This window comes from Naumovozyma dairenensis, chromosome 1, assembly GCF_000227115.2.
Source record: "Naumovozyma dairenensis CBS 421 chromosome 1, complete genome".
NCBI classification, from domain to species: domain Eukaryota; kingdom Fungi; phylum Ascomycota; class Saccharomycetes; order Saccharomycetales; family Saccharomycetaceae; genus Naumovozyma; species Naumovozyma dairenensis.
The window spans coordinates 1,281,820-1,304,779 of NC_016479.1; the positions used below are offsets into that span (position 1 = coordinate 1,281,820).

Here is a 22,960-nt window from a genome sequence, read left to right on the forward strand (position 1 = left end):
CATTGGTTACTACCATCCCTTAGAACTTTTTTTTATTAATCTTCCCAAACTTCGTAGTTTTTCTTAGTTCGACAAGATTTTAGAGCAGAAACGAACTCATTATAAACTATTATGACAAGTATTGATTACGAGTACAATGATTATTTTACATTACAACCAAAAGAAGTTGTAGAAAGGCTACAAACTGACTCTGAAAAGGGTCTCACAGACGAAGCTGCCCAACAAAGATTATTGACAGTTGGTGAAAACTCACTTGGTAATGACATGAAAATGGATTATAAGGGAATGTTAATTCATCAGATTTGTAACGCTATGATTTTAGTCCTTTTCATTTCCATGGTCATTTCATTTGCCATCCGTGATTGGATTACAGGTGGTGTTATCTGTTTCGTCGTTGTCGTCAACGTCGTTATTGGTGTTTACCAAGAATTTAAGGCATCCAAAACAATGAACTCATTGAAAGCATTAAGCTCCCCAAATGCCTTAGTTATTAGAGATGGTGTTGCTGAACATATTCCTTCCAAAGATGTGGTGCCAGGCGATTTATGCTCCGTTAAAGTGGGTGATACAATTCCTGCTGATTTGCGTTTAATATCGAATCATAATTTTGAAACAGATGAATCGTTATTGACAGGTGAATCTCTCCCAGTATCTAAAGATTTTGAAGCTATATATACCAAGGAAGAAGATACTTCAGTTGGTGATCGCTTAAACATTGCATATTCTTCATCCACTGTGGTTAAAGGAAGAGCAAAAGGTATAGTTATTAAAACGGGGTTAAATACTGAAATTGGTAAAATTGCTGAATCGTTAAGAGGAGAAGGTAGTTTAATTTCTCGAGATCCTTCCCTTTCTAAATTGCAAAACATTCGAAAAAGTATTAAACAGACTGCTGGTGCCTTCTTAGGTGTGACAACTGGTACTCCCTTACATAGAAAATTATCGAAATTGGCCATATTACTATTTTTTATCGCAGTAATTTTTGCTATCGTCGTCATGGCATCTCAGAAATTTATTGTCGATAGAGGTGTTGCCATTTATGCCATTTGTGTTGCTTTATCAATGATTCCATCCTCATTGGTGGTTGTCCTGACCATCACTATGTCAGTAGGTGCTGCTGTTATGGCAACCAGAAACGTTATTATCAGACAATTAGATTCATTAGAAGCACTGGGTGCCGTCAATGATATTTGTTCAGATAAGACTGGTACGTTAACCCAAGGTAAGATGATTACCAAACAAGTATGGATCCCCAAGTTTGGTACTATCGTAATTAGTGATTCCAATGCACCAACAAATCCAAATATAGGGAAAGTTAATTTGATACCATTTGTATCACCTTACGAGTATCATCATAATGAAGATGAAGACGTCGGTATATTACAAAATTTCAAGCAAAGATACCAAAACAATGATTTACCAACAAATGGAAGGAACCACCTATACGAAGATTTCCTGAAGGCTGCAACTTTAGCGAACATTGCGACCGTCTTCAAGGACAACGAAGGACAATGGAAGGCACATGGTGATCCAACAGAAATTGCTATTCAAGTTTTTACAACAAGAATGGATTTACCACGTCAGATATTGACAGGTGAAAGGGTCAATACCAATGAATTGGAAACTGAAGATAGTCCATCCTTCATTAACGAGTCAGAATCAGAAGAAGAAATTAAATTTAAACATCTCGTTGAATACCCCTTTGATTCAACTATCAAAAGGATGACAGCAATTTTTGAAGATAATGAACAGAAGAGTTTCAACATTTATACTAAAGGTGCTTTTGAAAGTGTCCTAGCTTGCTGTACTCATTGGTTTGGTGGGATTGATGGTAAGAAGGTTGAAATGACTGAAGAGGATAAAAGGTTTATCCAGAAAAATGTTGATACTCTATCAGCTGAAGGTTTAAGAGTCCTTGGTTTTGCCACTCAAAAATTTGATTTACAATCTTTAAATGAAACTGAGAGAAAAGAATTATTAACAAAGAGAACGTCTGCCGAAGCTGACTTGGCATTCCAAGGTTTAGTTGGTATCTACGATCCTCCAAGACCAGAAACTGCAAGTGCTGTAAAAAAGTTTCATCAAGCTGGTATTAATGTCCGTATGTTAACTGGTGACTTCCCAGGTACTGCCAAGGCAATTGCTCAAGAGGTAGGTATATTACCTGTGAATTTGTATTATTATTCCAAAGAAGTAGTCGACATTATGGTTATGACCGGCTCACAATTTGACCATCTAAGTGACGAAGAAATCGATAAACTGCCAGTTCTTCCTCTTGTTATTGCCAGATGTTCACCACAAACGAAAGTAAGAATGATAGAAGCTTTACATCGTCGTAACAAATTTTGTGCAATGACAGGTGATGGGGTGAATGATTCTCCTTCTTTAAAGCTGGCCAATGTAGGTATTGCTATGGGTATCAATGGTTCAGATGTAGCAAAAGATGCATCCGATATTGTTTTAAGTGACGATAATTTCGCTTCTATTTTGAATGCAATTGAAGAAGGGAGAAGAATGACTGATAATATTCAAAAATTTGTGTTACAACTATTAGCAGAAAATGTTGCACAAGCATTATATTTAATCGTTGGGCTAGTTTTCCAGGATGAGAACAATAAATCAGTATTTCCCCTCTCCCCTGTCGAAGTTTTATGGGTTATTGTCGTTACATCATGCTTCCCAGCAATGGGATTGGGTGTTGAAAAGGCTGCACCAGATTTAATGGAAAGACCTCCAAACGATTCAAAAGCTGGTATTTTTACATGGGAAGTCATTATCGACATGTTTTCTTACGGTATCTTAATGGCTGCCTGTTGTATGGGTGCTTTCACATCAATTATTTATGGTAAAGATGCTGGTAATTTAGGTATAAATTGCAATAAAGGATATAATGAAACTTGTCATGACGTATTTAGAGCAAGATCAGCTGCATTCGCTACAATGACTTGGTGTGCCTTAATTCTTGCATGGGAAGTCGTAGACCTTCGTCGGTCTTTCTTTAGAAGACAACCTGAAACTGACGTGCCTGTCAGGCAATTCTTTAAAGATGTTTGGGGCAATCAATTCTTGTTCTGGTCCATTATTCTAGGTTTTGTTGGTACTTTCCCTGTTGTCTATATTCCTGTCATAAACGATAAAGTATTTTTACATAAAGGAATTGGCTATGAATGGGGAATTGCATTTGCTTTTACCACTGTTTTCTGGGCTGGCTGTGAACTATATAAGTTTGGTAAGAGGATATATTTCAGAAATAGTCTTAGAGCTGAAAATCCAGAAAAGGATCTGGAGAAAGGTTCATCAAGAGACCCATTCGAACAATACAGCACATCGACCACCATTCAGACGGAATTCAATGTCAGCTATAAAGAATAAGTCAATCATAGGTCGAAATAATATAAACAAAATTGTACATTACTTGATGCATACATTCTTCTTTTTGCCTTTAACTCATAAACGCCATCTATATACCCCATATTTAATTTAATATAATTTATATTTCCAAACCTTTCTTATTTTATCCATGCATATAGGCTAGTCTAATATAGTTTTATTATTTGCTTATTATAAAAGTATGTTAATATCACTGCTCTATAGCACCCGTTACAAAGTCGGAGTTCTCTTAATATCAGTGCTTCATAAATTATAAACTATGATTAAATGATAATTATGATACATAAGAACATCTTGGTTTATAAGATACAAGTGAATTTAATCATTAAATATATTCGTTTATTTTGCTTCTTCTTCCTTCTTAACCTCCTCTCTTAGAACATCAGGCTTCAATGTTGGGAACAATAAGACTTCTCTAATGGTATTTGAATCGGTCAAGAACATGGCTAGTCTATCGATACCACAACCCCAACCACCAGTTGGAGGTAAACCATATTCTAAAGCGTTACAGAAGGTTTCGTCGACCAATTGAGCTTCTTCATCACCTTGATCCTTTTGTCTAGCTTGTTCTTCGAAACGGGCCCTTTGGTCAAATGGATCATTCAATTCAGTATATGCGTTACAAATTTCCTTAGTGGCGACGAAAACTTCGAAACGTTCACACAAACCAGGTGTGTCTCTTGAGTATTTAGCTAATGGAGACATCATTTGTGGATGGCCGAAAATGAACGTTGGGTTGATACACATATCTTCTAATTCACCAACTAGCTTGTCTAGCATACGGGCATTAGTTAATGGTGGAGGACATTCCATACCGTTATCGGAAAGAACCTTCTTCAAGAATTCACCAGTTTCGGCAGTATGTAATTTATCACCAGCTGGGAAAGTGACGTTGAATTTCTTTTCCAATTCTTCAATCATGTTCATTCTCTTCCATGGTCTAGTGAAGTTTAGTTCTAATTCCTTTTCTGGATTGTTTGGGTCTGGATGGTACTTAATGATATAAGAACCAGTGATTTCTTTGACCATTTCTGAGAACATCAATTCCGTCATATCCATTAAGTCGTAGACATCAGCGTAAGCTTGATAGAATTCACAAGTAGTAAATTCCGGGTTGTGAGTCATATCAATACCTTCATTTCTGAATTGTCTACCAATTTCGTAAACTCTGTCCATACCACCGACAACTAATTCCTTTAAGAATAATTCTGGGGCAATTCTCATGTACATATCCATATCTAAATCGTTGTGATGGGTAACGAATGGCTTGGCAGTAGCACCACCGGCGATAACATTCATCATAGGAGTTTCAACTTCAATAAACTCTCTTTGGTCCAAGAATCTTCTAATATAACGAATAATTTGAGAACGAGTGATGAAACGGCCTCTAGCGTCTTTATTCATAATCAAATCTAAGTAACGCTTTCTGTATCTTGTTTCTTGATCTTTGAAACCGAAATGATCAGCTGGTAACATATGTAAACATGGAGTCAACAACTCGATACGGCTGACGAAGACAGATATTTCACCTTCACCACCTTTCTTAGGTTGAGTTCTTCCAACATAACCTTCCACACCTACGATATCACCTCTCTTCAAGACTTCGTGATCCTTTTCGTAATCTTCTTCCTTGTGGTAATCTTGCAATTGGGACATCACTTGAACTTCAACACCGTCACCGTGTAAGACGTAAAACTTCAATTTGGAACCAGATTCTCTCTTAGCGTGAATTCTACCTGCGATGGCAACTTTTTCATCTGGTAAAGTTTGACCTCTTTCCAAATAAGCGTACTTCTTCAAGAATTCAGGGTTAGAAATTGACACGGTAAACTTGTGTGGATATGGGTTTGGAGACTTAGTCTTTCTTAATTCTTGAATTTGACGGGATCTAGCTTCGAAATATTGAGATGGGTCTAAGTCAGCGAATAAGTCACTCTTCTTGGCCTTCTTAGAAGCTGGCTGTGGTTGAGCGGAGGCCTTCTTGGCAGCCTTCTTGGCTTCAACTTGTCTTTGCTTAATACGTTTTTTCAATTCAGATTTGGAAACCATTTCACCGGTAACTTCATCTAAATGCAAGTTAGCAACATTTTCTGTAACCTTTTGGACAGCTTCTTCTAGAGACATATTGGTCGCTTTGTGTGGGTATATACGTCGATTGGGCTTAAGTTCGATTCAGGAACGAAGATGGAAATATTATATTGAATTAAGCTCAACTTTTGTCAACTAATAATAAATTAGAAACTATTTATTTCTCGATGATTAAATTCTGAAAAATTTTCGATATTATTAAAAAACGACACATTCGCACCGAATTGAGTAATCACATCGCGTGGGAAAAAGAAAAAAAGGAAAATTTTTTAAGACAAATACTGGGAAACCCAAGCATTTGGTGGTTACCCGAACTTTTTCACTGTATTTGTCCTTGTCTTCCTCAGGACATTATACCCGCCGAAGGTCTAATGGCCTTGGCAAAGGCTATGAAATACGTATTAATTAACATATTTACTCCCGAAAAGTACAAAAAAGGCAATTACTTTATTCTTGATTTTATCTTTGGACTATTTTTCCTGTGTTGATTTCATATTACATTTACAATCAAAAGATAAATGGGGAATGTTTTCCGGAACTTGGTACCTTAAATATAGGAACATTTCTAATACCGCAGGCGGTTTTTTAGAATCCACTGACATATTTTTTAGATATTGACTTACTGTTTTCCATGATCTACATCTTTATATATTTTGGGTTCAAATAGTATCATTTTTCAGTCCTTTTCTACATATAATTTCGTTGTGTCAGGCGTTCTTGTGCATGAGCACGTGCTCTGCATACTTAAATCGTATCTGGCTAAGTACGTCTGTGTACGCAACCTGGCTCCCTCGTTTACAGGTTATAATACATTATAACACATTATAACACATTATAATTTATAATTCCTCCTTCTTAAGAATAGAAATGCAAATCCATGACAGCATCATATATACTGCTAATCCATCGAAGCTATTTTACCTTTTTCCCTCGCGGCAGGTAGTATCGCTTCAACGTATTCGATAACGTTACGAGCGCACTTTTCCGCATTTCTAGAAAATACACGCTAAGTCTGCTATCTATACCTACGTAAACCTCCTTTATAGGCTAAAGGCAGCTTTGATTCAACATAACACGCAAATTAAGAATTGAAAATCATTAGAAACCCTCTTCTCTGGTTCATATTATCCATTGTGACCATCATATCTCATATCCATATCAAAAACTGGAGATCTGAGATTTGTTTATTGTTAGCTGCTCAAAAATTTTGAGGTGTTTTAATTAGAAACCAGCACCCCTGCCTTTTGGGTAGAATATAGATAGACCCCCCCCCCCCCCTACATTATAATAAACAAGAAGTAGAAATATGTCTAGTACAGGAAGACCTGTATCGAGTAATACCACTAATGTAAATATATCAGTTGGCACTGAGAAATTCCCAGCTGGGACTCAAGTTGCAGTAGGATCTCACAAAGTCGAGATTATTAAATATATCGCTGAAGGTGGATTTGCTCAAATTTATGCAGTCAAATATGTAGAATCATTGAATGAATTCGAAGATAGCAACACTGATGAAAATGCACATCTTTCAGGGGATAGGCAAGCTCCAAATCCGATGATATTGAAACTAGGTGATATCGCCTGTTTGAAAAGGGTTTTGGTTCAAGATGAAAATGGGCTGAATGAAATGAGAAATGAAGTGGAAGTGATGAAGAAACTGAAAGGGGCACCTAATGTTGTTCAATATTTCGATTCGAATGCTTCAAGGCGCCATAATGGTGCCTCTGGGTTTGAAGTCCTTTTATTGATGGAATTGTGTCCGAACAAATCTTTGTTAGACTATATGAATCAAAGATTGACCACCAAATTAACAGAACACGAAATATTGAAAATCATGTACGATATCACATTTGCAGTTTCTCACATGCACTATTTAAAGATCCCCTTACTTCACAGGGACATTAAAATTGAGAATGTGCTAGTTGATGCCCAAAACAATTTCAAGTTATGTGATTTTGGATCAACATCAACAAGGTTACCTATAGTTACGACTCATCAAGATATAGCTCTTTTAACACAGAACATTTATGTTCATACTACTCCACAGTATCGATCACCTGAAATGATAGATCTTTATAGATGTCTTCCAATCGATGAGAAATCTGATATTTGGGCATTGGGTATCTTTCTCTATAAATTATTGTTTTTCATTACTCCATTTGAAATGACAGGTCAATTTGCAATTTTACATTCGAAGTATGAATTCCCCAAGAATAACTATTCTTCAAAATTAATTAATCTTATTATTATTATGTTGGCAGAAAATCCGAATTTAAGACCGAATATCTACCAAGTGTTGGATAATATATGTTCAATGATGAATGTTGAAGTACCTATTGAAGATATTTATGAACAAGGCCCATATAACTTTGAGAAATATACACATTTTCAAAACAAGATACAAAATATTCAATATCATGTTTACTTGTTGGAAGACAAGAAATTTAAAAATAAGGGTAAACTAAACCAATCTGATGTTAGTGTCTTGAACGATTTATTCGCTACTTCGTTTGATATAGTCCCTAAAGTGACACCAGAAGTTAATATACCATCTCCCTCCCCAGGTCCTACCATGCCAGATACGTATTTGAAAGAACAACAACAAAGAGAATTTATCCAAAAACAAGCTGACAACATGAGTGATAAAAGAAAATCAGTTCAATCAAATGATGCCCTGTCAAGACATACATCTAATACAGTTGATTCTGGAAATAAAGATATTAATAATCGAATGACTGCGGAACAAATGGAGATTAATCCAGTGAAAAGCCATATCGAAAACGATAAATCGTTGCCAAACTTAGAGCAGTATTTCCCAACAGTTGGTGAATTCGATAGCTTTATGAACAACGAAATCAAGCAACAGCAACACCAAAAGCAACAGCCCCCTATCCAACAATCTGTAATGGCAAATATAGTTGAACCAGACATCCCTAATCAACTATCGAACGACAACTTCCATTTGACGCCTATAGCAATGAACCAGAGACAAAAAAGTTTAGGGTCCATGTCAACAGAAGGAAAATCTATTAGAAGTAACTCCCATGGGACTGTAGGTGAAATATTACCAAATGAGTTTACTGCAAAATCAGAGGCATCTGTTAGCATGAAACAACATAAATCGAATAATCCATTCCCTAAAATGGGATATGGTGTTTCTACGACAAGTGAAAACATGGGTAATTACTTCTTGGAGAATATTGACAATAACAAAAACAATGTCAATCTCTCCTCATCTCAACTGCCACCTGCAAATCCATCACCAATGAAAATGCAGCAACAGTTAGATAAAAGGTATATCCAGCAACAACAACAACAACAACAACAACAACAGCAACAGCAACAACAGCAACAGCAGCAGCAGCAAAAGCAACAACCGATATTTTACAATCCTATTGAAAATCTAGTTCAACCACAGCCGCAACCGTCTGCTCAAGGGCAGCCTTTGAATCAACTCCCAAATGTTGGATCTCTATCTAGCAATGCAAGGATTGGATTTCAAGGTATCCCATCGACCTATAATACTCAGACTCAGGTAGCTCCTGTCCAGCAAATATCCAAAGGACCTCCTCGACAGGTAATAAACCCAACTGAACAGCAAATAGCACCAGTTCCGCAACAAAAAATTCAACCGGCGATCGAACAGTTCCAAACACATTTGATGGACGAAACAAACGCACCAATGGTTCCACCACATCCGCAGAATAAGATTTTAAGTGAACGTCGAATTGATTCACCTTCTGAAGGGACACCTCCAACAATGCCACCACATCCATCTAAACTAGAAGAAAAATTACTTATAGATTTGTCTCCTCCAAGAGATAGAAAACCATTAATTACCCAATCCCCTAACGTTAAACAGGTTAGGAGAAGCATTAGCTTAAGTTCCCCACAAAGGAAAAGAGATTTAGAATTAAACTTTAGTGATATTTCCAGCTCGCAGTTGACAGAATCATATAATAACAGCAATGATGCAGATTTAAGAAGTAGTAGTAGTGTGGCTTCCACTGAAAGTATTAATATCAACCTTGATAGAATGAAAAAAAAAAACAATTTAAGCAGAGGACTTATGAAGGAGAATAATAATATGGAAAACACCGAGGACAGTGGATTAAGAGCAAGAAATAATGGTACAGTTTCTCATGATACGAGAAAAATTGAACCTAGAACAGGTAGGCAATCTTTAGATTTAAGATACCAAGAAGTGCATTTTTCACCCGATCTAAGACAAGAAATTATGACTAGTACAAAGAAAAATGGAAGCGGTAATAACCTTAATAATACAGCCGGGAATCATATCATTTCGAGCATAAGAGAGGCGGATGATATTAGTGATCATATCGGCAATAATGCTGACATGAATACCGACCATGATGAAGAAAGTGATATGGGTGGCTTTGTAGACGATGACGGCAACCTGATTGGAAGGACGGCGTCGGGCAAAAAGAATAATCACCACCATCATCGTACCCATAGTAATCATTTTACCCGTTTTGAAGGAGGTAGCAATTCATTGACTAACATCATAAGCAGCAAAAATGGTCGAAACAGTAATACAAGGGGAGCGAAAGCTGATTTAGATAGGTACAAGGGTTCATCCAAAAATAATAGTAACAGCAGTATCCAAATTAGTACTACTAATACAAATGAGATGAAGAAATCGTTTGCTCGAGCAAGACAATCATTAGACCTAGAGAGGATACGTAGAGAGAGTCTTATTCCGGGGGATAATGGTAAAAGAAGATCTATATTTTCAGTTTTCCGAAACGACAAAAAATAACAACAATAGATTAACTTTCACAAACATATATACCTAATATAAAAACTTTGATAAACTTAGCCCTGTTTCAAACATTGTTTAAAATGATATATTGCCACGAAGGTATCTAGTTTTTATATATTACACATGGGATAGTGTGAATAAAAAAGTCTCTGCCTTTGGTGGGTCTACTGTTACATAGAGTAATGGACTATAAGTTTCTTCTCTTTTTGACTCAAGCGCGCTCAATTTTAGATGGGTAAATTCGTGTTGATTGAAGATCGAACGATATAGCCATATAATGTGAGGGTCATGTAATTTGTTGTTAGAATAACATTACCCCAACTTTTAATGCTCGAAGGGATATATAAAGAAAGAGATATCGACAGAAGTATTACATACAGGGATGCTAAGGACCATCCTATATAGATCAAGGGAGACATATCACCTCTTCCTCAAACGTTCACTAATGACTACAAAAGCCACCCTAAAAGAGAAGAATGCCTCCCCTGTTTTGTTCACCTTGCAAGATACAGCAAGAGTAGTTACTCTAAACAGGCCCAAGAAATTGAATGCATTAAATACAGAAATATGTAAAAACATGTTTCAAACTTTGAACGAATATGTCAAGAGTGATGTCACAAATATGATTATTCTGAAATCCTCAGATCCAGGAAGATCATTCTGTGCTGGCGGTGATGTTGCTACAGTGGCTACATGTAATCTAGAAGGTCAAATAGATAAATCGATTGAACTTTTCACTGCAGAGTACTCATTAAATTTTCAATTAGCCACATATCCCAAGGCAATTGTCTCTATTATGGACGGTATTACAATGGGTGGTGGCGTTGGTTTATCCATTCATACCCCATTCCGTGTCGCTACGGAGAATACCAAATGGGCAATGCCTGAGATGGACATAGGCTTTTTCCCAGATGTCGGTACAACATTTGCTTTACCAAGGTTAGTCACTTTAGCTAATTCAAGAGCCCAAATGGCTTTATATTTATGTCTGACAGGTGATCTTGTCACAGGCGAAGATGCTTATTTGTTAGGCTTATCATCTCATTATATTAATTCTGATAATTTAAAGGATTTAGAGAAAAGACTAGGTGAATTATCTCCTCCTACACATAAGTCGTTGAAAGCAAGGGAAAGGAAAACTATGTTTTTCGATATGATTAATGCAACTATTAATGAGTTCTGTACCAACCTACCCAAGAACCATACATTCAAATATTCGTCAGAACAACTGCAAGTTATCGAGAAATGTTTTGATATTAACCAGGTAACTTCGATTGAAGACATTTTCAAGCATTTAAGTGAATACACTGGATCAAACGAAGCTCGTGAATTTTGTAACGAAGTAAGTATGAAGTTATCAAGCAAATCTGTTCGTTCCATGCAGCTCGCAATAAAACTAATACAAGATAATTGCAAAGATGATGTTGGGTCATCTTTGAGAAGAGATTTAGTAACTGCTTCAAATATGTGCATTAATGAAGACGGTTTAACAGAATTTTCAGAAGCTACGAGGCATAAACTTATTGAGAAGAATAAGGCGCCATACCCATGGAAGAAAATTGAGCCAATGTCTTCTGGACAATTAAACTCGCTTCTGGTACCTAAGCCACGTTTAATGTTGTCACTTTGGAAGAATTCTGCTGATGTAACATGGTCACAATATCCGTATCATATGAAGTACCAATTACCTACTGAAGAAGCGGTGAAGCGCTATATTAAAAGAAACGACGGTATGTCTGATAATCTCGAAGAATCTTTGCTCACTAAGGCCGATGTAGTCAGATATTTCAGTGGTTTTAATGAATTAACGAGAAATAAAGTAAACATTGCACAATATTGTGCTTCTATTTGTGATAGGAAATGTACCGTTGATCAAACGAATGGGGCTCTAAAGTGGGAAGACAGTTAAAAATGAGGGAACGGACATCATTAAGTAGTTTATATATATTGGGACCGATTTCATAAATAATGGCTAAGCTTGTAAATATTTTAAGTACAAAGGATATATGACGAAAAATAATGATAACTAAGAAGTAATTGGAAGAGCTGTGAATCAAAAGCGTTTGGTTACATATTTGTTCATTGATGGGGAATCTTGATCCACTTAAAATCTCGTATTTCGAGGAAGCGGCGCGCCTGGTTGGAGACTAAGGTTAATTATCCCATCATAACCAAATCTTAAAAAATATTGTCTAAGACTATATGATATAGACTACGAGTATGTAATAGTAGATCGATTCAATGAAGTAATACGTTCAATAATATCGAGCGAAAGTGTCCTATCTTTTCAGGAGCAATGCAGTACATGAATTATGGTTACGCTACTAGTCAGCTACAGGAAGCACCAACATTTACTGATAGTACCAATGCCTTCCATCAACAGCAGTCGGCTATATCTCAACAAGCTCAACAACAGCCGATGTTGAATGGTATTCAGGACAGGCAAAATGTTGCCACGGAATCAATGAATACTATTCATCAAACGTTTCCGATAAATCCTGCCTTTCATTCCATCGGACCTAATGATCATATTGATAATATCAAAAATAATAATAATAATAATAGTAATAATAATCATAATGGACAATCATTGCAGACAAATAACAGTAGTAACGTACGGCTATATAATACTATCCCTTCATTACAGACTTACAGCCGATTTCAAAGGATGCAGGGAGATATACCGCTAAATATGAGGCAAGGAGAGGCCATGAACAATTTGCCATCAAATATAGCGACACTTAACACGAACACATTCGAATCATTGGGCCAACAAGTACTGATAAGAGATGCACAATTGAGATCGCTGGAATCTGAAATTGAGAAATTGAGAACAACATTCAATGAAGATTTCGAAGGTTTCAGGAAACCATCCACTAATGATGAAGATATGATGACTACATATTTCGGTTCTTCACCTAATATAAAAGTCGTATACAGGGAATTAGTGAACTTATTAAGGAGAAAAGAGGATGAAATTTCGAAAGTGCAACTTAATATTGATAGTTTATTGACTGCGCTTGCGTTAGATCCATCCAATCCCTTGACATCATATGAAACATTTGATTTGGAGACTATTTCCGAGAGAATGATTAGAAAATTGGAAAATTTAACAAAAGAAAATCAAGATATGGCCAAGGCATTGAATTTCGAAGAGTCGAAAAGGAAACAAATCAAGCTAAATTTGGCAAAGAAAGAAAATAAAGAATTAAGGGCCAAGCTAGCTCGATTGCAACAGGGGAAGGAGTCAGTACATGATCTTTCCGAAAAAAGATGGAATCCCCCGGAATAAACAAAAAAATTGCATAATAGGTTTCCTTCCCCGTTATTTAAGGTATACATATACTCGTTAAGCACAAGAAAGGTTGCGCTGGCGAAGAACCGTGCATTTAACATCACATAATACTCTCATAATCGAATTGAATAAAAAATCAAGCCCTATGGAATAAAAAAACATAGTTTATCTAGTACTTAACCTTCATAATCCAGTACTTTTGATAATAGCTGTAAAGAAAATGTGTGAAAATATCTGATTAGTATAAAGGCATTGTACTTCTCTATATAAATATCAAAATATGGATTCTATTTAGATTCTTAATTTCTGCTCAATACAGCTCTTCTATTTCTGACACCTTCAGCTAACAGTCTTAGAACATCTTCAGTGGTTTCCCAGCTGATACAAGCATCAGTAATGGAACAACCGTATATAAGTCCGGCACGACCACCTTCTGGTGGGACGTCTTGTCTGCCTTCCACCAAGTTAGATTCAATCATGACACCACATAGAGCGTTTTCACCAGAACTCAATTGATCGTAAATACTTTGTGCGACCTTTGGTTGATTTCTGAAATCTTTGCTACTATTACCATGAGAACAATCAATCATAATTCTTCTTTGAGTATCTTGTTCATCAATCAATTTAGCTTTCTTAAGTTCTTGCTTAGTAATTTGGACACTTTCAGAATCGAAATTAGTACCGTTCTTACCACCTCTTAAGATAACGAAAGTATCCTTGTTCCCTTCTGTACCTACGATAGCGGTAACACCTGGTTTCGTAACGGAAAGGAAGTAATGTTCATGTGCTGCTGCTCTCATTGCATCAATAGACACTTGTAAACCACCGTCGGTACCATTCTTGAACCCAATTGGGAAAGATAAACCAGACGCTAATTCTCTATGAAGTTGGGATTCAGTTGTTCTAGCACCGATAGCACCAAGAGAGAAACAATCACTTAAGAATTGAGGAGAGATAGTATCCAACATCTCACCAGCAATTGGTAATTTTTCAACTAACTTAGTGAACATTTCTCTTGAGATTCTTAAACCTTTATTGATTTGGAATGAATTATCAATATCAGGGTCATTAATTAAACCCTTCCAACCTACGGTGGTTCTCGGTTTTTCCAAATAAGCTCTCATAATAATTAAAAGATCTTTTGATAGTTCTTTAGAAATTTTCTGTAATCTATCAGCATATTCATAGGCAGCTTTGGGATCATGAATGGAACATGGACCAATGACGATAACTAGTCTATCGTCTTTACCATTTAATATATCACAAACACCATCTCTTGCGTCAACAATGATCTTATGACCATTTTCAGAAATTGGATATTCATGTTGAAGAAGATCTGGTGGAGTTAAAGGATCATACCCTTTGATTCTCCAATCTTCTAAACGGGTTCTGTCACCGGCGTGATCGTTTTTAATAAACATGGCTAATATATATATATATATGGGTTCTCAATTGCTTTGGTGTTGCTTCAAAAAGGAGAGAAGTTATGAATTGGTAAATTTTTCAAGTTCAGCTTTTACAATATATCCGTCTAAGGAGAATATCTGGAAGTATCCCAGGAAAAACTTAATTAAAAAATAATACGGTCTTTAAGTATAAAATAGAAAAAGGTGAAATAAACAAAAATAAGAATAATATCTTAGAGTTTAAAGAGATTGACTCATCAATTAATTTTTTTGTCCATTCAACAATAGAATATTGTATGCCTCTTTAAATTTGTCATAATGTTATTTGGTTCCGAAATCTGAAAAAAGCAGAAAGAAAACAAAACCCAGACATTATCTCTTCAAAAAATGTGTCACTGACATTATAATCTACGTACAGTAATTATGAGACTCTGCCCCATACAATCATTGAATACATTGGTAACACTTAACGTACATACGTCGTGACTCCAGTATTAATTTGAGAATATATAGTTTTGTTTCTTTGTTTTTTTAGATACAAATTAAATTTAGAATGCAATTAATATAAAGCTAGATACATATAAACAATCATTGAGTATTTTTGGTTTCCTTCAACAAACATTTCCTTCCTTCAAAGGGATTTAACAAAGGCAATCACAACATAAATCAATTAGACATAAGCAACATAGAAACCTACAACATGTACCTAGACACCCCCTATCGTTGTCTCTTCGAGGAGCCTGTTGTATATATACTGGCTGCTGTTGCGGCTGTTGGTAATACATTGGTTGCGGTTGTTGTTGATAATGACGGCCCATCTTCTTTTCACTTGTTGTAATGTTGTTATTCCTTTCGATATTTTCGTCTTTTTGGGTTATCTCGGAGCCATCTTTGATACAGAGTGAGGAATTCCTTCTACAATTACCACCTGTTCCTTTATATACTAATAGGCTATGGAGGCTGATCTTGACCGTTATGTATGAATCAATCCTTTAATGAGGGAGGGAACGCGGCGTTGAGATATTACGTATGAATAAATCTATGTATATTGCGCCCACCCGCATCTCCCCTGTTCGCAAAGCTCACAAAGGACTTCCTTCTCCCCCTCTGTATGTATATTTCTGAGGAAGACTCCTCTATAATGGTATAATATGCAGTATACAATATCCAATGAAGGCTTCAAGAACACTTTACGTTTTGATTTCTTACGTTGCACGGTAGACGACTAAGGCACAATGATTGAATGAATACATAACATTCTTTCCTTCAGCCCTGAATGTCATAGAGCTTTTAACTTTCTTTAGTCTAATTTTTGACTTTGCATTCCATCTAAATTTAGAACCTTTTAACTAGGGTAGCTGTCATGAATCATCAGCCGCTTTATACCGTGAGAAAGCATTAGAACAAACCAGATTGCGTTATAATGACTACTATTAACTGGAAAGAAACCCGGAATGTAAAGTTCTGTGACTTAAACTAGACTTACACAACGCATTCAATGTAGAACTTGAGAAGGTAACATTCCACAAATCACCGAAACCTGCGATATAAACTGTACTGTTGCCGGTGAGTCGTTTACTCTATTTTGTGCGTATCCTTCCATTTGCATTAACATCTGCTATAATATTGGGAACACCAAAAATAATACAACCGAAAACTATTTGAAACGATATAATAGATACGAATAATGAAGTGAATTCATATTCAATATCCACCAGCGATTGAAGTACAGAAAGACCTCGCCAAATTACAAACGACTTCAGAGATATCTTAGTGGAGAAGATTCAAGTACACGACAAACACACCTAAACTATTCGTCATTAAATTACACTTAAGGAACATACTACCACACTATCTCAACATGCGTACAGGATAGCTGAAGGAGAACGCATTGGATCATGAATTGAAACAGGTAATGAGCGCTAACGAGGTTAGCCCCAGCTCACCTTCTACAGCACCTGTCATATACATCAAGAAAAAAGATAGAGGAGGGCTTCGTGTCGATTACGGAACGTTACATGAAATTACTGTAAAGGTAAGAATCCTATATCGTTAATCAATGATTTATTTTATTAAATTAGAGGTACAACAATTTTTAGTAAATTAGATTTTATCAGCTACTTCCATCAAGTACCGTTTGCTGAAGATGATCGTTGCAAGGCTGCTTTTATCACCCTAAGAGGACAATGCCAATGGATACCTTTCGGTTTCATGAACCCTCCTCCCTATATTTCAGACATTAATGAATCACATACTAAGAGACTACATTGGAAAGTTCAGTATTGCTTACGTGGATGATATCTCCGTTTATTCGTAGACGAATGAAGAACGTGCGAAACATTTCGGAAAAAGCATACAAGCGTTAAAGGAACATCATTTAATTGTGAGAAGCTCAACAAGGCTCTTTCTTTTACATCAAGGGATTCTTCGGCCGCGTTTTTAATGCTACAGGTATTTGTTAAGACTCAGAAGAGGTAGAAAGTATTAAAAATTAGGAAGCTCCAATGGATAGCAAGAGTTTTGAAAGGTTTTCTTTGATTGGATATCGAAGAATTTTCAATAAGGATATCTCTACTACTGTTAAACCATTAAGAGGATGTGCAAACGATTAAGTACAATGGGTGGGTAATAGCCCAAAATACTGTATTTAACAAGTTAATGAATGGTTTATCAGAGGTACTAGTTTTGAAAACCTTTTGATAACGTTACAGAACCAGTGTTACAACAGATGTAGTGAGAATGCAATTGGCGGTACTTTGGGATTACTCAAAGAAGGCAAGTAATCCTTGCTTATACGATTAAGGCGTTACATGGGCATGAATTGAAATGGCCTATGGGTGAGAAGGAGTTTTTGCTACTGTTTGCTGGTTAGGAAAATGGAGACACTTCTTACCGAACAAAATAATGTCCTTATTTCTCTAAACAGCAAATAATAACAAAGAACTCTTTCTCACGGATAGGCCAATTCAATTCATGCTCAGGTAGTGCTTTGCTCATATTAGCAACTACTCCGAAAAAACTTACTATCTTTGAATAATTCTAAAGCACTAGTAGTGTCACTAGCATCTGTTTTAACCACTATATCTAGATTGTTATCAAAAGGTTTCAATACTGGTGCTTCCAATAATGCTTTCTCAAATGCAAACAATTGTTGCTAGTTCCATCTTACTTTTCTCGATTTATTATTTGCGTGCTCTCTTAATGGTTTAACAAAAGTAATTGATAATTCGAGATCTTTTTGATACGAAGATCGTAATTATTAGCAGGTGGCTCTTTGTTGATATAAATAGGATTCCAAAGAATTTTATTTTGTTGTTTCATATCATGTCATCAGTTATTGTTATATTTTATTTTATATTTTACTAATTGTGTATAAATGAACTTTCAATCTTCGTTAGCCCAGGGAGCAGAATATAAGATTCTTGCGAATGGATGACAAGGCCTTTTAAAGGTGTGATATATTTTTATGACCGATAATAAGAAACGACACACAAGAGAAGATGCTTGGTTTGTGGGCTGAATAGACGACAGAGGCGTTACATGACACAAGTGGATAAAGCATGAGACACAGAATAAAATATTATGAATAGAGAAACATTAGAAGAAAAAGATGAAAAGTTTTCCTACGGGTTATTAGTGTACGAGACGTGGCGGCAGAGCCGGTCGAGAGCAACGGAAATGAATAATTCATGGATATATAACAAAAGGAACTTTTAGAGGATATATCTAAAAGTTCGTCTTCTTTTAAATATGTTTAAATAAGAAAATAATCAAGTAATAAATAGACAATCAATTTAGAACACTTTGTGTCACGGTATAATTCCTATTATATTACAAAAGGTAATAGGCAAAAAAGGTCCTACCCGGATTCGAACCGGGGTTGTCCGGATCAAAACCGAAAGTGATAACCACTACACTATAGGACCATAACAACTTGGTTTTTGTAATATATCTGATTGGGATAACGAAGTATTTGTGCCAGGTCCAAGTGTCACAAAGAAGTATGTTTATTTTATTATTAATTGAGTAATTACTATCACGAAATTATGAGTCGTTAGTAATCAGTTAAGTGAGTTAAGAATTATTATGAAGTTTACCAGGTTCGAAGTAATGACCCAAACTACGTTATGCACCATACATATTTGTAGCTGCATAACGTTTATTGAATTATAAGTGAATATCGTTTGTTGAATTAAGTCGAATGCCATGCAAGTGTTATCTTATTATTATCAAGAACGTTTTGATTGCAGCCACGTCTACGGTTTCGGCTGGCCATGCGTACAAGAGTTATGTATTGGGTCGGTTAAGTTGTATGGTTTTGCTGAGTGTTTACTCAGGCGTTCTGGATTAGTCTCTCCTTATCAAACCTACAAATATTAGAGTGTCCTGCGGAGCACCTAGTCGAAAAGACTTTGAGAGCTGAGTTCATGATTATGAGTTCTTGTTTTATGCATGCATGACTTCAGCGAGATATTATATGAACTTCTAGAATTTATTTGACTTACTAAGCTATTACTTTATTAACATTATCCTAAGCCACAGTTGTGTTAAACAACTAATTGTGTGCCTGTTTTAAGAAGTTCCTACTAACTTTATTTTATTTTATTTTATTTTATTTTATTTTATTTTATTTTATTTTATTTTATTTTTTTACCAATCCAGTGAATTACGGTGGAGCAGAGAAGTTTAAAGTATATTGAGGTCCGACATGAAACAAACCTAAAACGACACTTATTATCCAAGTTACCTAATATATCTAGTAAGAAAGGCTATTGAGAAAGGAAAAGTTATCGACACGTAGTTAGAAACGTTGAAGAAAATGTATTTTGGGAAGATCATGAATGGACTGAAAGTTGAACCTGAATTAGAAGTATTTCAGTTAGTTATATATATCTCTTTATTAGTTGTTGTTTATACTATATAAAGAGAGCAAACCGAATCATCTATTCTGCTAGAATCCTAAATTCTACTCTCTACCTTTAAGAAGTTTTGATTTTGATCTATTATCCAACCCATATTTTACATTTCCATTATGGAGAGAGATATGTATACGACCCTAATCCTCCTCTAGGATTCTATAGGCCATAGCAGAAGGCTAATTTGAATTACAAAGTAGATATATTACCTCAGATAATGTCATCAGTCCTGTCACAGTTCTCCGCTGCTTTTTAACTGATTCCGAACTAATTATCATGATAATATTGAATTCGTAATTTGTTAGAAGAACTCCAGATTTATTGAAGAAGGGATGATATATGAATTGTTCATAGAATTTAATTATATAAGAGTGTGTCTATAATAGTATAAAAATAGATAGTAGATTGATACTGGTATTTTGTGTTAGTGAATCAATGGCAGAAAATAAAGGTCGACTCCTTACAGTTGTTATATTTAGAGATTACCAGGTCAGTACATCCTGATCCACCATCTTATAAGTTCCCTCTTTGCTATACCATACTTTCTCTAATCTATTTAAATTATGTTCCGTTAACCTTTGGAATTTTTTACCGTTCAGATCATAATATTTCCTAACAACATCTCTCGTCTCTTCATCTATAGCGTTAAGACCGGCAATTAAGACAGCAAAATTACAATAACATGTTCTCGAATTATGTGGAGGTGCTTCACTATCTAAAAAGCTGAAAAATGATAAAAGTCTTTTAACTACTTGCTGTACTATTGGAGATTCTTTTGGTATCCCCAAAAGCTTCAAAAGTACAATAAGTAAGAATGAAAGGACTTGTGTTTGATGAGAAATATCATACCAACTGATAGCAATAGTCTTCCCATTTCTTAGAGTCACCAAATTGATTGCGTAATCTTCTATGTGGCTATTATCAGGATGAGATTGGCTATGTGGGGGAATTATACCAGATTTATCAATAAATTCATATTCCAATTGTTTATCAATATCGACCAGAATCTTTTGAATTTCAAAATAGGAAAGGCTTCCTTTTTCCTTATCATGTGGTGTATTAGGTTGAGCGGACCATATAAGATAATCTTGATTTTTGTTGAGTACTCCATCATCTTTTGGTATGTCATTTTTCTCCGAGCGTCTAATGGAGTTAAGACCTTTGATAACTTCTTTAATGACTAAATCAAAATCTTCCTTATGTCCACGTAATAAGTTGAATTCATTTAATGGAGTCATGATATTCAAATATTTTAAAGAATCCACATATTGATAATCATATGGGTCAAAAATCACGTCTAAATCATTGTCATCCATTATTGAACCTCCGAGCACAGTACTAACACTGGCGAATGTTTCCATAACTTTGAACCAACATTTGGCAACGTTAATTACTTTTGATGATTTACCAGCGTTAATCTTCTTGAACAGATCTGTTACACCCTTTAAATGTGATCTCCATTGTGAATTCATTGTATATATACAATCCCATGCTAACATTATAACTGTTAAAATAATTGGTTCAATTTTATGTATAACATTGGATTCGTTCTGGAATTGTTCGCCAAGCAAACTTAAACAATGTGATAAATATGCACAGTAATTTTTTTCATCTTCCAGGTTGTTAGATCTTCTATATGTGATTGAAGCACCAATGGCTAATAGAGCAGATAACAAGTACGATTCCTTCTTCGCAAATGATAGTAAAATATCTCTTAATGGATTGGCTTGCTCTTGGAAAAATGGAGCTATAGAATCTAGACAGTCATAATAAAATACTTTCAAGTACTTATCATGAATACCATCCAATTTCAACGATGTCACGTCTGTATTGAATATAATGGTATCGTTTATTAAGAAAGAGATTGGGACGGTACTTGGTAGTGGGGCCGGTCCCATCAATTCCGGTATAATCAGATCAGGCAAATTAAACTCATGGAAATCTTCATTCAGTAAAAAGGAATCATTCAGTTTCATATTGACCATATCATTTAGATTTTGCATCAAGAGGTTCACGTCATATCCATCCATATTACTAGGAGGGACTAAGTTAGGCACCTCTATCTTTTGAAGATCATGAAGATGAGAGTTGATGTGAGAAAAAGGTTGAGTTTCTGGATTCGTGTTTGGTAAAGTGGACTTCAGTTCGCTATTTGAATTGCTGGCCGATTCCTTGGTAGAGTCCTTGATTTCTTCACTAGAGGACTTGCTCGAACTCTTCTGCTTTCCAGAAGGCACAGGTTTATCCTTGTTCTTTCTTTTCTTGTTCTTCGAGTTTAGAATGTAAACGCATTCACGGTTTAATCGTGCACACTGCCAGCATATAGGTTTGGTTTCGTCACATTTCATTCTTCTTCTTTTGCACTCGGTGCACCCATTTCTGGAATACTTTCTTTTAGCGATATGGCCTTTTTTATCGCTAGTTGAAGCATTTGAAGCAGATACATCTTCAGTCTTAATTATTGGCGGTGTACTGTTTTCTTTTGTTTCCTTTTTGATTTCCGCTTCAGCTGGTGAAGTCATAGTTTTATTATTGTTGTACAAATAATCAAGTGGTTGTATTCTATCATTTAGAAAAGACCCTGGTATTGAATGTTTTTGATAATCGATTCTTTGGTCAACGTTATCACCTCGAAGCGATGTTGAGCTACTTTCTAGGGACGCTGGTGAGAGATAATTTCCAGGTGGGGAGAGAATGGATGAGATATCTTTTGGTGTGGGTGTATTGTTATCTTCACCAAGTAGATCCAGATTGGCAAACATGATTGCGGCTCAATAAAACGAGTATAAGAGAGGGACTATTTTTTAGAGAGCAAATTCAAAATGAGTGACGATGATTCAGTATAGATAGATGCACGTTGTACTGTAGCATACAAGTATGATAGAATATTCTGCCTGCTTGTTACTTTACTTGGCGGCTATGTACGTAATAATAACTAATAACTCTCCATCACGTACGTAACTTCAACTCACCCAAGTCTTTTCAAAATTCCTCTGGAAATTTTTTACTTTGGAGTGGCGGAATTTTCAACGTACTTTTTTGCGTGAAAATTACTTATCAATCAGGACACCACATTGAAAGA

At 35.7% G+C, this 22,960-nt stretch overlaps 8 protein-coding genes and 1 non-coding gene across 9 annotated transcripts; 4 read left to right on the forward strand and 5 right to left on the reverse strand.

The window, feature by feature from the left end:
• Positions 1 to 111: 111 nt before the first annotated feature.
• On the forward strand, positions 112 to 3,372 carry ENA5 (putative Na(+)-exporting P-type ATPase ENA5; the record flags this gene model as incomplete). Its single annotated transcript, XM_003667918.1, has 1 exon — positions 112 to 3,372. The coding sequence occupies one exon, from the start codon at positions 112 to 114 to the stop codon at positions 3,370 to 3,372; it is 3,261 nt and encodes a 1,086-aa protein (XP_003667966.1).
• A 357-nt stretch (positions 3,373 to 3,729) lies between these two features.
• KRS1 (lysine--tRNA ligase KRS1) lies at positions 3,730 to 5,514 on the reverse strand (the record flags this gene model as incomplete). The annotated part of the gene is made up of 1 exon (XM_003667919.1): positions 3,730 to 5,514. One exon carries the CDS (start codon positions 5,512 to 5,514, stop codon positions 3,730 to 3,732), a length of 1,785 nt encoding a protein of 594 aa, XP_003667967.1.
• Positions 5,515 to 6,784: 1,270 nt separating this feature from the next.
• AKL1 (serine/threonine protein kinase AKL1) lies at positions 6,785 to 10,258 on the forward strand (the record flags this gene model as incomplete). The annotated part of the gene is made up of 1 exon (XM_003667920.1): positions 6,785 to 10,258. One exon carries the CDS (start codon positions 6,785 to 6,787, stop codon positions 10,256 to 10,258), a length of 3,474 nt encoding a protein of 1,157 aa, XP_003667968.1.
• Positions 10,259 to 10,643: 385 nt separating this feature from the next.
• EHD3 (mitochondrial 37S ribosomal protein mS47) lies at positions 10,644 to 12,170 on the forward strand (the record flags this gene model as incomplete). Its single annotated transcript, XM_003667921.1, has 1 exon — positions 10,644 to 12,170. The coding sequence occupies one exon, from the start codon at positions 10,644 to 10,646 to the stop codon at positions 12,168 to 12,170; it is 1,527 nt and encodes a 508-aa protein (XP_003667969.1).
• Positions 12,171 to 12,557: 387 nt separating this feature from the next.
• Positions 12,558 to 13,553, forward strand: NDAI0A05720 (uncharacterized protein; the record flags this gene model as incomplete). Its single annotated transcript, XM_003667922.1, has 1 exon — positions 12,558 to 13,553. One exon carries the CDS (start codon positions 12,558 to 12,560, stop codon positions 13,551 to 13,553), a length of 996 nt encoding a protein of 331 aa, XP_003667970.1.
• Positions 13,554 to 13,855: 302 nt separating this feature from the next.
• ARO3 (3-deoxy-7-phosphoheptulonate synthase ARO3) lies at positions 13,856 to 14,977 on the reverse strand (the record flags this gene model as incomplete). The annotated part of the gene is made up of 1 exon (XM_003667923.1): positions 13,856 to 14,977. One exon carries the CDS (start codon positions 14,975 to 14,977, stop codon positions 13,856 to 13,858), a length of 1,122 nt encoding a protein of 373 aa, XP_003667971.1.
• Positions 14,978 to 15,603: 626 nt separating this feature from the next.
• CPP3 (cysteine-rich palmitoylated domain-containing protein CPP3) lies at positions 15,604 to 15,780 on the reverse strand (the record flags this gene model as incomplete). The annotated part of the gene is made up of 1 exon (XM_003667924.1): positions 15,604 to 15,780. One exon carries the CDS (start codon positions 15,778 to 15,780, stop codon positions 15,604 to 15,606), a length of 177 nt encoding a protein of 58 aa, XP_003667972.1.
• A 3,036-nt stretch (positions 15,781 to 18,816) lies between these two features.
• Positions 18,817 to 18,888, reverse strand: NDAI0Atrna7Q. Its single transcript has one exon. It is a non-coding gene; the product is annotated as a tRNA-Gln (tRNA).
• A 1,472-nt stretch (positions 18,889 to 20,360) lies between these two features.
• On the reverse strand, positions 20,361 to 22,640 carry LYS14 (Lys14p; the record flags this gene model as incomplete). The annotated part of the gene is made up of 1 exon (XM_003667925.1): positions 20,361 to 22,640. The coding sequence occupies one exon, from the start codon at positions 22,638 to 22,640 to the stop codon at positions 20,361 to 20,363; it is 2,280 nt and encodes a 759-aa protein (XP_003667973.1).
• Between the last annotated feature and the right edge of the window lie 320 nt (positions 22,641 to 22,960).